The sequence below is a fragment of the Eriocheir sinensis genome, unplaced genomic scaffold, assembly GCF_024679095.1.
Source record: "Eriocheir sinensis breed Jianghai 21 unplaced genomic scaffold, ASM2467909v1 Scaffold237, whole genome shotgun sequence".
In the NCBI taxonomy this organism is placed as follows: domain Eukaryota; kingdom Metazoa; phylum Arthropoda; class Malacostraca; order Decapoda; family Varunidae; genus Eriocheir; species Eriocheir sinensis.
Window position 1 is genome coordinate 284,585 of NW_026111540.1, and position 11,356 is coordinate 295,940.

An 11,356-nucleotide genomic window follows, 5' to 3' on the forward strand; every position below is an offset into this window, starting at 1 on the left:
TCATTGAAGGGGGCTGATAGAGGGTGGATACGAGAATTTTGCCCGTGTGTGTGGTTAGTTCTACTGCAAGTGCGTCGGAAGTGAAATCATCAATGAATTTGAAGTGAAGGCCGTGTTTGATGGCGATCGAGGTGCCATCATTATGAGCGTTTGCGTGGTTTTCTGTGGACAGAGTATCCATGTAGTTTGAAACTGGCGCCGTCAGAGACGCCGTGGCCATTAATGAGTATGATGTGGGGTCCAGATCCTGTATATTGGTTAATGAATTTGTGCATTGTCCAGCTCAGGACGTTGTGCTGGCAATTACGATTTTCAGCTCGTGAGTTTATTGTTTCTGAGTTTATCTTTGTACACGCGGTTGTCTGGGCCATATGGGCGTGTGGGGGAGCGATGAATTACATGCTCCGTGACGGTCGAGGAGGTGGATTTGAAAGAGGTACTCCGTTTGCCGGGCGTAAAGTTGGGGTGGTGAGGGCAAGAGGAGGGGAGGTGGGGGAGGTGGAGGGGGAAGAGGTGGAGGGGGATTGTGGGAGGGATGTTGTGGTGCTTGCTGGGGAGGCTGGTGCAGAGGAGTGGGAGGCCGCCTGGCTCGTGGGTGGAGAATCTTCTGCAGGGGGTATCAGCACCGCGATCTCCTTGCAGGTCATGGAGCAGGAGGTGGCTCAGCAGTGGTAGGAGCTTGGGCAGGTGTTGGTTGAGTGGCAGGGGTGAAAGTTTTGGGGAGTCTGGAATCTCCGGGATGATGGTGGGTGGGAGGTTGTTTGCCGTCAGAATCGAGATCAACGACGACTCAGTAGCTCCCTGGCGAGATCGCGTTTTGGAAGTGTGCGTGTGTCACGCACGTGAAGATGGTGTTGATTGTGGAGGCAGGATAGGGCAGGTTGGTGGGGAGGGCGGCACCAGCGTCGGCGAAGGAGAGGCGAATGCGGCGGCCCGCTGTAGGTGAGGGATTGGCGTGTTTTCTTGGCCTCCTTGGTTGCCGTGATCACCTTGCGGCGTTCTGGGCATTTGTATGCTAGGGTTCGGTGGTTGCCCCGCAGTTGAGACAGTGCTTCTCTTGGGAGGGTGGGGCCGAACTGGTGGCCCTCCGTCCCGCATTCAGAGCTGAGGAGGAAGTTTGCAGGTTTGGGGCAGTCCTTGGATGTGTGGGAGCCCAGTTTAGTAGCAGCGCATGCAGGTGGTGACGGGGATGTACTCCTCCTGCTGGATTTGGTGGGGGATGCGCAAGTTGAAGATCTTGAGCCCTGTTCAGTTGATTTAGTGCTGCGGCACTGTTTGGGAAAGTTATTAAGATGGGGGCAGAGGAACGGATACACCAAGTCGACGTTCCCGTTCGCGAAAGGTTGTGCTTCTATCGCTCTGCCTGAATACATGTCGGTCGCGTCGCTTTATGTCTGGGTCCCTCCAAACAGCAGGACGGTCCGCTGAGCTTTCAGGTCCGGGGCAGGATTGGTGGAATCCGCCATTGCGCAGAGCCGACATGCATCCGTCACCGAAGATGACGTCCGCCTCCCGCTCCAGGCTGGCGGTGACGATGAAGCCGTCTGGGATGGGTGTGGCGCTGGTGGCGTCACCCGGAGTCGCAGCTTCCGCTCGTCCCTCCATCCACCGAATGGCCTGGTAGTGGATGCCGAAGTCCGAAGACACCAGCCTCCACTCCGGCAGGGGTCCTCTCGATCGGTCCTCCCGCCGTCCTCGAGAAGCGTCCTCCTTCGCCCGCTTGCTCTGCACGCGGGTCCATCCGTCCCCGTCGTCAGGAGCAGACTCCGTGGGCCGCTTCCGTCTTGCCGCCATAGCAGAGGCGGAGCTGAAGCTCAACCGGGCCGTCTGCAGGGGCAAGTCAGGAGAGCAGCAGTGAGAGAGGGTCTTCACCAATGCTGTCTGCGCCGGAACTGTGTTGTGGGTTGGTTGCTTTAATAGTTTATTGATAACCTGTACATAAGACATAGAAAAATAAACATAAAATTACAAAAAATAAGCAGTTATCAAAGCAGGCTCTGAACTAGCAGCCTGCCCGATGTACAATACACACATTACACTTGTTACACAAAATGGACGAAATTACACGTGGGGAAACGTCTTTTATATTCACAGGTCACCGGCGTAGTAGCTTTCCAGGCTCCGCGTCGGTGAGGTCTCGGTCTGCGTTGAGGACGAAGTCGGCGTCCACGTCACCGACGACGCCTGCGTCCGCCGAGACGTCAACCTCCTCGTAGGTCGCCCACTCACCCTCCTGCTTGTGGTCGAAGTGACGGGGGGGGTTACCCAGTGGGCGGGCCGTGCGGATGGAGGCCGGGAGCGGCTTCCCTTCACGGAGTGTCCTCCTCACTAATGGGAGGGCTGTCTCGTGGGATCCTCTCGAACCTGGCCTCCTCCTTGCTCAGTGAGGTGCTCATGGCGGATCAGAAGATCCACCAGCTCGCCCTCACTGAAGGTGTAGATCCGTGGGTCTGGGTCGCCTGGCAGCTACCGGGGGCCTCGCGGGGTGCTGGCTCCACCGCAGTCGCCGGCGCGTCCACCGTCTCGAGGGTCTGGTCCCTGGTCCTCTTTTTTCTTCGGCGCGGGTACCTTCGGGGACACTACTGGGGGTGTCACCGGCTGTCGCCGCTGCCGTCTCCGTCCTAGTCAGCCGTGGTAGGTCCACCTCCATCTCCCTAGCGGAGACTTTGGTGTCGGGACGCTCTGCTCCATGGGTCCCGTCCTCCTCCTCCGTCTGCGGCGCCTCCTCTTTCGTCCTTCTCCGTGGGGTGGCGTCCTTCCTCCGTGGGCGCTGCATTGGCAGCGCTGCCGGGTCCGCCGAAGACGTCGTCCTCCGCAGCTTGGCTCCGGGATTCTGCAGAGTCGAGCGGGCATCTGCAGTTCCAGGCATGGTGACCTGAACCGCAGTTAGCACACAGCCACCGGGCGCGCCACACCTTCCCGAAGGCGGCGAACGCAGTCCCTCGTAGCGTGGTCCCTGCTGCACACGCCGCACAGCTCCTCCGTCTTAGTACGCTGCCGCTGCTCAGGCCGAAGGCCTGGCACTGTAACAGCGCACAGGCTCCGGCACATAGCGGCAGCATCCGAGGTCCAGCGAGGCGGGGACACGTCCCGCAGCGTCAGCTGCACGCCCGGGTGGGCAGGCGTCGTCCGTGGCCGGCGTTGTAGTGGCACCTCACTGCAGCTGCAACGCAAGGGTGCGCCAACACTGTCCAGCGGGAGGTGGGTAGGGTACCCAAGCAGGACACCCTTCACCGCCGCCTCCTTCTTTCCAGGGTAATTCCATGGGTCCGTCCTGCAGCAATCTCGTCCAGGGTGATGGCGTGGTCCCAGTCCCACGCACGGATGAGGAAGTCCCCGCGCGGAGACCGTCACCTGGAGTCGCAGCTTCCGCTCGTCCTCCATCCACTGAATGGCCTGGTAGTTGTTGCTGAAGTCCGAAGACACAAGCCTCCACTCCGGCAGGGGTACGTTCGATCGGTCCTCCCGCCGTCCTCGTGAAGCGTCCTCCTTCGGGCCCGCTTGCTCTGCACGCGGGTCCATCCGTCCCCGTCGTCAGGAGCGGACTCCATGGGCCGCTTCCTTCTTGCCGCCATAGCAGAGGCGGGAGCTGAAAGCTCAACCTGGCCGTCTGCAGGGGCAAGTCAGGGAGAGCAGCAGTGAGGAGAGAGGTCTTCACTCACTGCTGTCTGCGCTGGAACTTTTTTGGTGTGTGGGTTGTTGGTGGTGGTGGTGGGTTTTTGAGGGTTGTTAGCGGGCTATATGCCATAGGCTGGCCCGCCTCCATCTGGATCATCACTGCGGCCAGAGCGCGTCTCGCCTTGGGTCTCGTCGCGGGCACTTGATCGGGAAACAAGGCTTCCTGTGAGTCCGCGCTGCTCCGAGGGCTTCGTAAAGCACCGTCTGGATGGGGTTCTCGTACAGGTGCTCTCGGCCCTTCAGCTCTGCTTCGGCGTGGTTCACGATTAGGCCCCTTAGGGCCCTCAGCATGGTGAACAACTCCACCCTGGTGAGCGTGACCGCGGCGTCTGCGTGTCCTGGGCTGCTGTCTGTGGAGTTGACTGGGCCGCCGCATCCTCAGTGGGCGGAGGAGCGGTCTGGCAGGCCCTGCCTCGCCTCTTCCAGTTTGTCTGCGTGCAGGCGTCTTCCTGAGCGAGGTCGTCGGTGTTGGTGGCGACCTCATCTTGTTGTGGCAGTTCAGCGTCGTCGGTGGTGGTGGCGGCGTCTTCAAATGTTGGCAGTGGGCTGGCAGGTGCTGGTGTAGGGACCACCACGTCCATTCTTGGCCTTGGAGAGGGTGAGGCAGAGGGAGCTGCTTGGGAAACAGCCTGGTTCTTTGGGACCTGAGGGCACCTGAGGGCCGAGGGGAGCCTCCTCAGTCGTTCGGGGCAGCCCTTGAACCAGGCGTGGTGTCTCCCGCCACAGTTCGGACATCGTGCAGCCCGGACATTGCCGGTCCTCAGTGTATCAATACACTTCGAGGAGGGATGTTTCCCGCTGCACACGCCGCAGACAGCACCGGTCCTGCAGTACTTCTGCACATGGCCAAAGGCCTGGCAATTGAAGCACCGCAGGGGCTCCGGGGTTAACCTCCTGACGGAGAAGACACCCCAGACGCCTAGGTCAAGGGACGACGGGAGAGACCCCCGAAACGTCACCTCGACCTGCCGCGTGGGCTCTCTGCGACAGTGACCTGCGTTGTATGTACACCTCCTTGCGAAGGTGACGCGCGGGTCCTCCTGGATCGGTCGGAGGAACTGGCCAAGAGGGTACCGCGAAACGATACCCCGCGACCTGCCCTCGATCTCTCCAAGGGTGATGCCGTCAGTGGTTTCCCTGCTCAGACGAGCGAGGGAAAAAGCAGCGTCCTCATCCAGGGGTTTGATATAAATCGCACCCCCAGACCTGTCCTGCACCCGTACCCGAAGGCCCGGGTGCTCCCTCTCCAGCCGTTGAACGGCGTGGAAGGGGCTGACTTCGTCGTGGTGGAGAATGGTGTACACTCGGTAGTCCAGGGCCGGTGGTGGTGTCGGGGCACGGCGGCGTCTCTTGACGACGCGGGTCCAGCCATCCTCCTCTCCCACGGGTGGGGAGAGTTGGAGGCGCTTCTTCGGGTAAGGTCGGGCCATGGTGAGTCAGGTGAGGAGAGGAGGATAGCTCCTTCCTCGACCGCTGCTGAGCTTCCAATGGTGGGTTGGTGCAGCGTTCTCTCTAGTAATAATAGTAATAATAATAATAATAATAATAATAATAATAATAATAATAATAATAATAATAATAATAATAACAATAAATAATTAAATAATTAAATAATAAAGAAATAAATATAGCAATGTGGTCAAGCCCACATCCTTTTTTTCTCATCACTTTCTTTCACCCCTTCTCTTCCCACCAACTTTCTCTTTAGCTAGCTTTCTTTGTTTTTCTCCACCCCCCTTAAGGCGGGTATTCGCTCTCCGAGCCCACAGCAGAAGCGCAAGTCCACGCCCCCACCACTCACTGTCGACATGTCTGGACGCGGCAAGGGAGGAAAGGTGAAGGGGAAGTCAAAGTCCCGCTCCAGCCGTGCCGGCCTGCAGTTCCCCGTGGACAGGATCCACCGTCTCCTGAGGAAGGGCAACTATGCCGAGCGCGTGGGCGCCGGCGCCCCCGTGTACCTGGCGGCCGTCATGGAGTACCTGGCCGCCGAGGTGCTCGAGCTGGCCGGCAACGCGGCCCGCGACAACAACAAGACCCGCATCATCCCCCGCCACATGCAGCTGGCCATCCGTAGCCGTCCGTAGCCATGGCCCGTACCAAGCAGACTGCCTGGAAATCCACCGGTGGCAAGGCGCCCCGCAAGCAGCTGGCCACCAAGGCCGCTCGCAAGTCGGCCCCGGCCACCGGAGGAGTCAAGCCTCACCGCTACAGGCCCGGGACCGTGGCCTCCGTGAGATCCGCCGCTACCAGAAGAGCACCGAGCCTCACCAAGATCGATCTCCGCTTCCAGTCCTCTGCCGTCATGGGTCTGCAGGAAGCCTGAGGCCTACCTCTTCGGTCTCTTCGAGGACACCAACCTCTGCGACATCCACGCCAAGCGTGTCACCATCATGCCAAAGGACATCCAGCTGGCCCTCGCATTCGCGGCGAACGTGCCTAAGCGGGCGTTGCCCGTCTGATTACTACAATCTGCTCACACTATATCTAGGCCCTTTCAGGGCCAAAGTCACTTTCCGGGAGAGAGTTTAGACAGACACTGGGGCAGGCATGGGGAGGAGGAGGAGGAGGATCACTGGCTTGTTGCCTTTCCCACATATCCTTCTGCTTCATAATCTCATATCAATTGATTGGGGGGGAGGCTTGCTTTGATTTCTCTCTTAACTTATTTCAACTGGCGGGTGCACGAGTAGGGAATATGTGGGGACTACATGCAGGCAGGAAGACAGGAATTACCAGAACATGTAAATAAATATAAACGGAGGGGCGGAATCACCAACCACTGATGACGGCTATGTAGCCATATATCGCTCATCATGATCCCCTGCAGCTGATAACAAATGACCGAGAGAAGCATTGGCGATTTCAAGCCTTGGTCGCGGTTTGGCGAGCACTGGCGGGACTCAGTCCGCTTATTGATACGATGCATCCCTTGGTGGGTCACCTCTGAGAGTGAGTTAGTGAGAGAGAGAGAGAGAGAGAGAGAGAGAGAGAGAGAGAGAGAGAGAGAGAGAGAGAGGCGCGGGAGGGACTAACCGTCTTCGTTCTCTTTCGGGAAATAGTTTGTGGCTCCGATGGAGCCGGTTCTTTTCCAGTGCAAGCAAGTTTGTGGGTTGCTTATGTGGAGGAGGTGTACTTGGTGACGGCCTTGGTGCCTTCCGGACACGGCGTGCTTGGCCAGCTCACCGGGCAGGAGGAGACGGACGGCTGTCTGGATCGCCCGACTGGTGATGGTGGAGCGCTTGTTGCAATGGGCCAGGCGAGAGGCCTCGGCGGCGATGCGCTCGAAGATGTCGTTCACGAAGGAGTTCATGATGGACATGGCCTTGGAGGAGACGCCGGTGTCGGGGTGGACCTGCTTGAGCACCTTGTAGATGTAGATGGAGTAGCTCTCCTTCCTCCTGCGCTTCTTCTTCTTGTCACCCTTGGCGATGGCCTTCTGGGCCTTGTCAGCCTTCTTGGCGGCCTTTCCTGATGCTTTGGGGGGCATGTCTGCTTCTTGGTTCCCAGACGGCGAGCGAATGTTGCCGGGCCGCGTTTCGTTTCGTTTCTAGGTTTTACCCCCTAAAAAGGGGGAACGGGCCTTTGTCCGTGGACGGCCCGTCGCAGAGGGGAACCCGCCGCTGGCGTGCGGCGGGTGGGGGAGCCCCTCCGTCGCCGCCACAGCCACGGGTAGAAGCCGGCGAGCAGCGACGGAGGCACGGGTTCTGGGCGGGCCCAGCAGACACCTGTAGCGGTGCACGGGCGAGCAGCCGACCGGTCGACTTGACTGCCGCGGTGGGGCCCTAAGCGAGGATAACCAGGCGGGTCAACCACGCCGCCGCAGAAGGACCCCCCAGCTGCTCGCCCGAGGAGTGCTGGCGTTCCACTGCCGGGCCGCGTTTCGTTTCTAGGTTTTAACCCCTAAAAAGGGGGAACGGGCCTTTGTCCGTTGACGGCCCGTCGCAGAGGGGAACCCGCCACGGGCGTGTGGCGGGTGTGGGGAGCCCCTCCGTCGCCGCCATAGCCACGGGTAGAAGCCGGCGAGCAGCGACGGAGGAACGGGCCCTCCGAGCTCCGGCTCAGGAGCAGCCCGCTCGTAGGGGCGAGCAATGCAAGCTCGGTGCGGGACGCCTCCGCCGCCGCCACAGCCACGGGTAACAGCCGGCGAGCAGCGACGGAGGCACGGGTTCTCTGGGCAGGCGCCCAGCAGACACCCGTAGCGGTGCACGGGCGAGCAGCCGACCGGTCGACTTGACTGCCGCGGTGGGGCCCTAAGCGAGGATAACCAGGCGGGTCAACCACGCCGCCGCAGAAGGACCCCCCAGCTGCTCGCCCGAGGAGTGCTGGCGTTCCACTGCCGGGCCGCGTTTCGTTTCTAGGTTTTAACCCCTAAAAAGAGGGAACGGGTCTTTGTCCGTTGACGGCCCGTCGCAGAGGGGAACCCGCCGCGGGCGTGTGGCGGGTGTGGGGAGCCCCTCCGTCGCCGCCACAGCCACGGTGAAGCCGGCGAGCAGCGACGGAGGTACGGGCCCTCCGAGCTCCGGCTCAGAGCAGCCCGCTCGTAGGCGAGCAATGCAAGCTCGGTGCGGGACGCCTCCGCCGCCGCCACAGCCACGGGTAACAGCCGGCGAGCAGCGACGGAGGCACGAGTTCTCTGGGCAGGCGCCCAGCAGACACCCGTAGCGGTGCACTGGCGAGCAGCCGACCGGTCGACTTGACTGCCGCGGTGGGGCCCTGGCGAGGATAACCAGGCGGGTCAACCACGCCGCCGCAGAAGGACCCCAGCTGCTTGCCCGAGGAGTGCTGGCGTTCCACTCTCCGGGCCGCGTTTTTCGTTTCTGGGTTTACCCCTAAAAAGGGGAACGGGCCTTTGTCCGTGGAAGGCCCGTCGCAGAGGGGAACCCGCCGCGGGCGTGCGGCGGGTGGGGGAACCCTTCCGTCGCCGCCACAGCCACTGGTATAAGCCGGCGGGCAGCGACGGAGGAACGGGCCCTCCGAGCTCTGGCTCAGGAGCAGCCCGCTCGTGTGGGCGAGCAATGCAAGCTCGTTGCGGACGCCTCCGCCGCCGCCACAGCCACGTGTAACAGCCGGCGAGCAGCGACGGAGGCACAGGCTCTCTGGGCAGGCGCCCAGGAGACACCCGTAGCGGTGCACGGGCGAGCAGCAGACCGGTCGACTTGACTGCCGCGGTGGGGCCCTAAGCGAGGATAACCAGGCAGGTCAACCACGCCGCCGCAGAAGGACCCCAGCTGCTCGCCCGAAGAGTGCTGGCGTTCCACTGACCGCGCCCGGATTCCCCCTTTATGCCGGCGCCGCTTACTCGGGATCGCGGGGACGCGAGGCGGCACGCGCTCCCATTGGCAGGCTCGTACGGCCGTCCCCGCCCTCCGATCCTGCGCTGCACTATATAGGGCGAAAAAGCGACGAGCGGGGGCAGGTGAGTGGAACGCCAGCACTCCTCGGGCGAGCAGCTGGGGGGTCCTTCTGCTGCGGCGTGGTTGACCCGCCTGGTCATCCTCGCTTAGGGCCCCACCGCTCGCCCGTGCACCGCTACGGGTGTCTGCTGGGCGCCTGCCCAGAGAGCCCGTGCCTCCGTCGCTGCTCGCCGGCTGTTACCCGTGGCTGTGGCGGCTGCGGAGGCGTCCCGCAACGAGCGGCGGGTTCCCCTCTGCGACGGGCCGTCCACGGACAAAGGCCCGTTCCCCCTTTTTAGGGGGTAAATCCTAGAAACGAAAAACGAGCGGCGGGGGCATTCGCGCTGCCGCTCTGACTACGATAGGACGTCTGCCCCGCTTGCTTTGCTCCTAGTCAGTCTCGCACGCGACGCTGTCAGCTGCACTTCTACATCTGGCAGCCCGGCTTCCCAGCCCGCCACCTCACTTACTGTCCCGCGCTGCACTCCTGCTTCGCGCTGCTGTGTCAGGTTGCACTGTCTTGTGCACCTGTTCACGTGTCGCTTGTTACACGCGACTGTGTGACTGTTGCTTTTCTTTTCTTTTGTTTTTTGTGTGCTTGAGCCATTAGACCCTGGTGTTGTACGAAGCCGAACCCCAAGGGCATTGCCACGAGGGGGCCCCCTAGGATAAGGGGGTGGTCATAGGAAGCACTAGGGTTCTTGTTAGGTCCCCCAAGACCCATTAGGGGCAATAGCAGTGCTTACCGAGCCCTTTAGAGGGTGGGTTTGCTGTAGCCCCCTGCTGTTGTAGGCTAGCGGCTCTTTGTTAGGCTAGTTCTGTTTTTGTACTTTTTTTAATTTTGTTTTATATGTCTAGCTGTGGTTCAGCCTTCGGGCTGTCTCGTTGTTAGGATGCCATCTGACAAACGTGACCGCCCTGTCAGCGACTCGGAAGTCTCCGACTCCGGGTCGCCCTTGGATAAACAGCTCCGCCTTGAGTCTGAGAGCGAGTGCGATGAGGTGACTCTTGCCCCGCTTCCCCCCTCGTCTGATGATGAGTGGGTGGTGGTGGAGGGGAGACGTCGACGCCGCTCTCGGCTGACTTCCGCTGCCGCCGCTGCTCGACCCTCTGCTTCGTCCACCGCTACCGCTGCTACCATGACCGCCACCGCTGCTGCCACGCCCGCTTCTTCTGACTCCTCGGCTGCCTCCTTGTTCCACGGTGAGCGCCAGGCGCCCCCACACCGCGCCGCTACCTCTGCTGCCTCTGCCTCGCCCGGCACCGCTTCTATCTCCAACGCCGCTCCTGCTGCTTCCCTCCCTGCCACGCCCGGCATTGCTCCTCCATCACACCCCGAGTCTGCTGCTTCCGGCCCTTCGACCCCCAAAGTCCTGGTTCCTCCGACGGCGGGGTTCGATACGGCTCTCGACCTTGCCGAGGCCCTACAGGAGGAGCTTGGCACCCGCTTGCAGCTCCGTTTTTAGAGTCGGGAGCGTGCTTGCCACCGCCGTCGGAAGCCGTGCTCCACTCCCTCCTGGCCGTTACCTCGGTCCAGGGCAAGCCTGTCGCCCTGCGACAGGTTGGCGAGGCCACCACCAAGGGCGTGGTGACTGCGTATCCCGTGGCAATGCCCCTGAAAGCCCTCCTTCGCCACCCAGACGTCCTCACTGCAGACAGGTGCCTGACACGGGACGGTCTCGCCACCAGACAGGTGATGATCACCCTGAAGGGGCCACTCCCGGGCTCCCTCGACCTGGGGAGCTGGGGGGTATTCTACACCCGCCCCTTCAACAAGGAGCCTCTCAGATGCTACCGCTGCCAACAATTCGGGCACCACCGCTCCCGATGCAACCGCCCCGCTGTGTGCGGCATGTGCTCCGGGCCGCACATGACAGAGGGGTGCCTGGAAAAATACAAGGCCGGGGAGGAGGTGCAGGCAGCCTCTCCGAACTGCAAGCTGCACCACCACGCCTGGAGCCGCCGCTGCAACACACGGAGGACTCTAGTCGAGCGCGGCATCCAGAGACAGGTGGAATGGCAGGCCGCCCACAACCCGTCTCGCCCTGCTTGGACCCGACAGTCCCGCTCCCGCTCCCGCCACCGCCACGTGCAAGCCCCTCCTGCTCCAGCAACGCTCGCCTCCGAGGAACACTTCCCCAGCCTCCTTCTGCCGCGCGCCACCCGAGCCACTACCCCGATCCCGGCGGCACCACCTGCCCGGCACCCTCGTGCGGACGCCGTCAAACCCTCCACCTCAACTCCTGCCTCACAGCCCCCTCCTGCCTCCACCTCGGGCCCTCCGC

General features: G+C 61.8%; 1 protein-coding gene across 1 annotated transcript; it reads left to right on the plus strand.

Moving 5' to 3' along the window:
• The first annotated feature begins 9,964 nt into the window (after positions 1-9,964).
• On the plus strand, positions 9,965-10,537 carry LOC126991076 (testis-specific gene A8 protein-like). The gene has a single exon (XM_050849771.1). It carries the CDS (start codon positions 9,965-9,967, stop codon positions 10,535-10,537), a length of 573 nt encoding a protein of 190 aa, XP_050705728.1.
• The last annotated feature ends 819 nt before the right edge of the window (positions 10,538-11,356 follow it).

Bases quoted from the DNA above. Each gene is read 5' to 3' on its own strand.
- LOC126991076 (XM_050849771.1), top strand. From the start codon at position 9,965: ATGCCATCTGACAAACGTGACCGCCCTGTCAGCGACTCGGAAGTCTCC.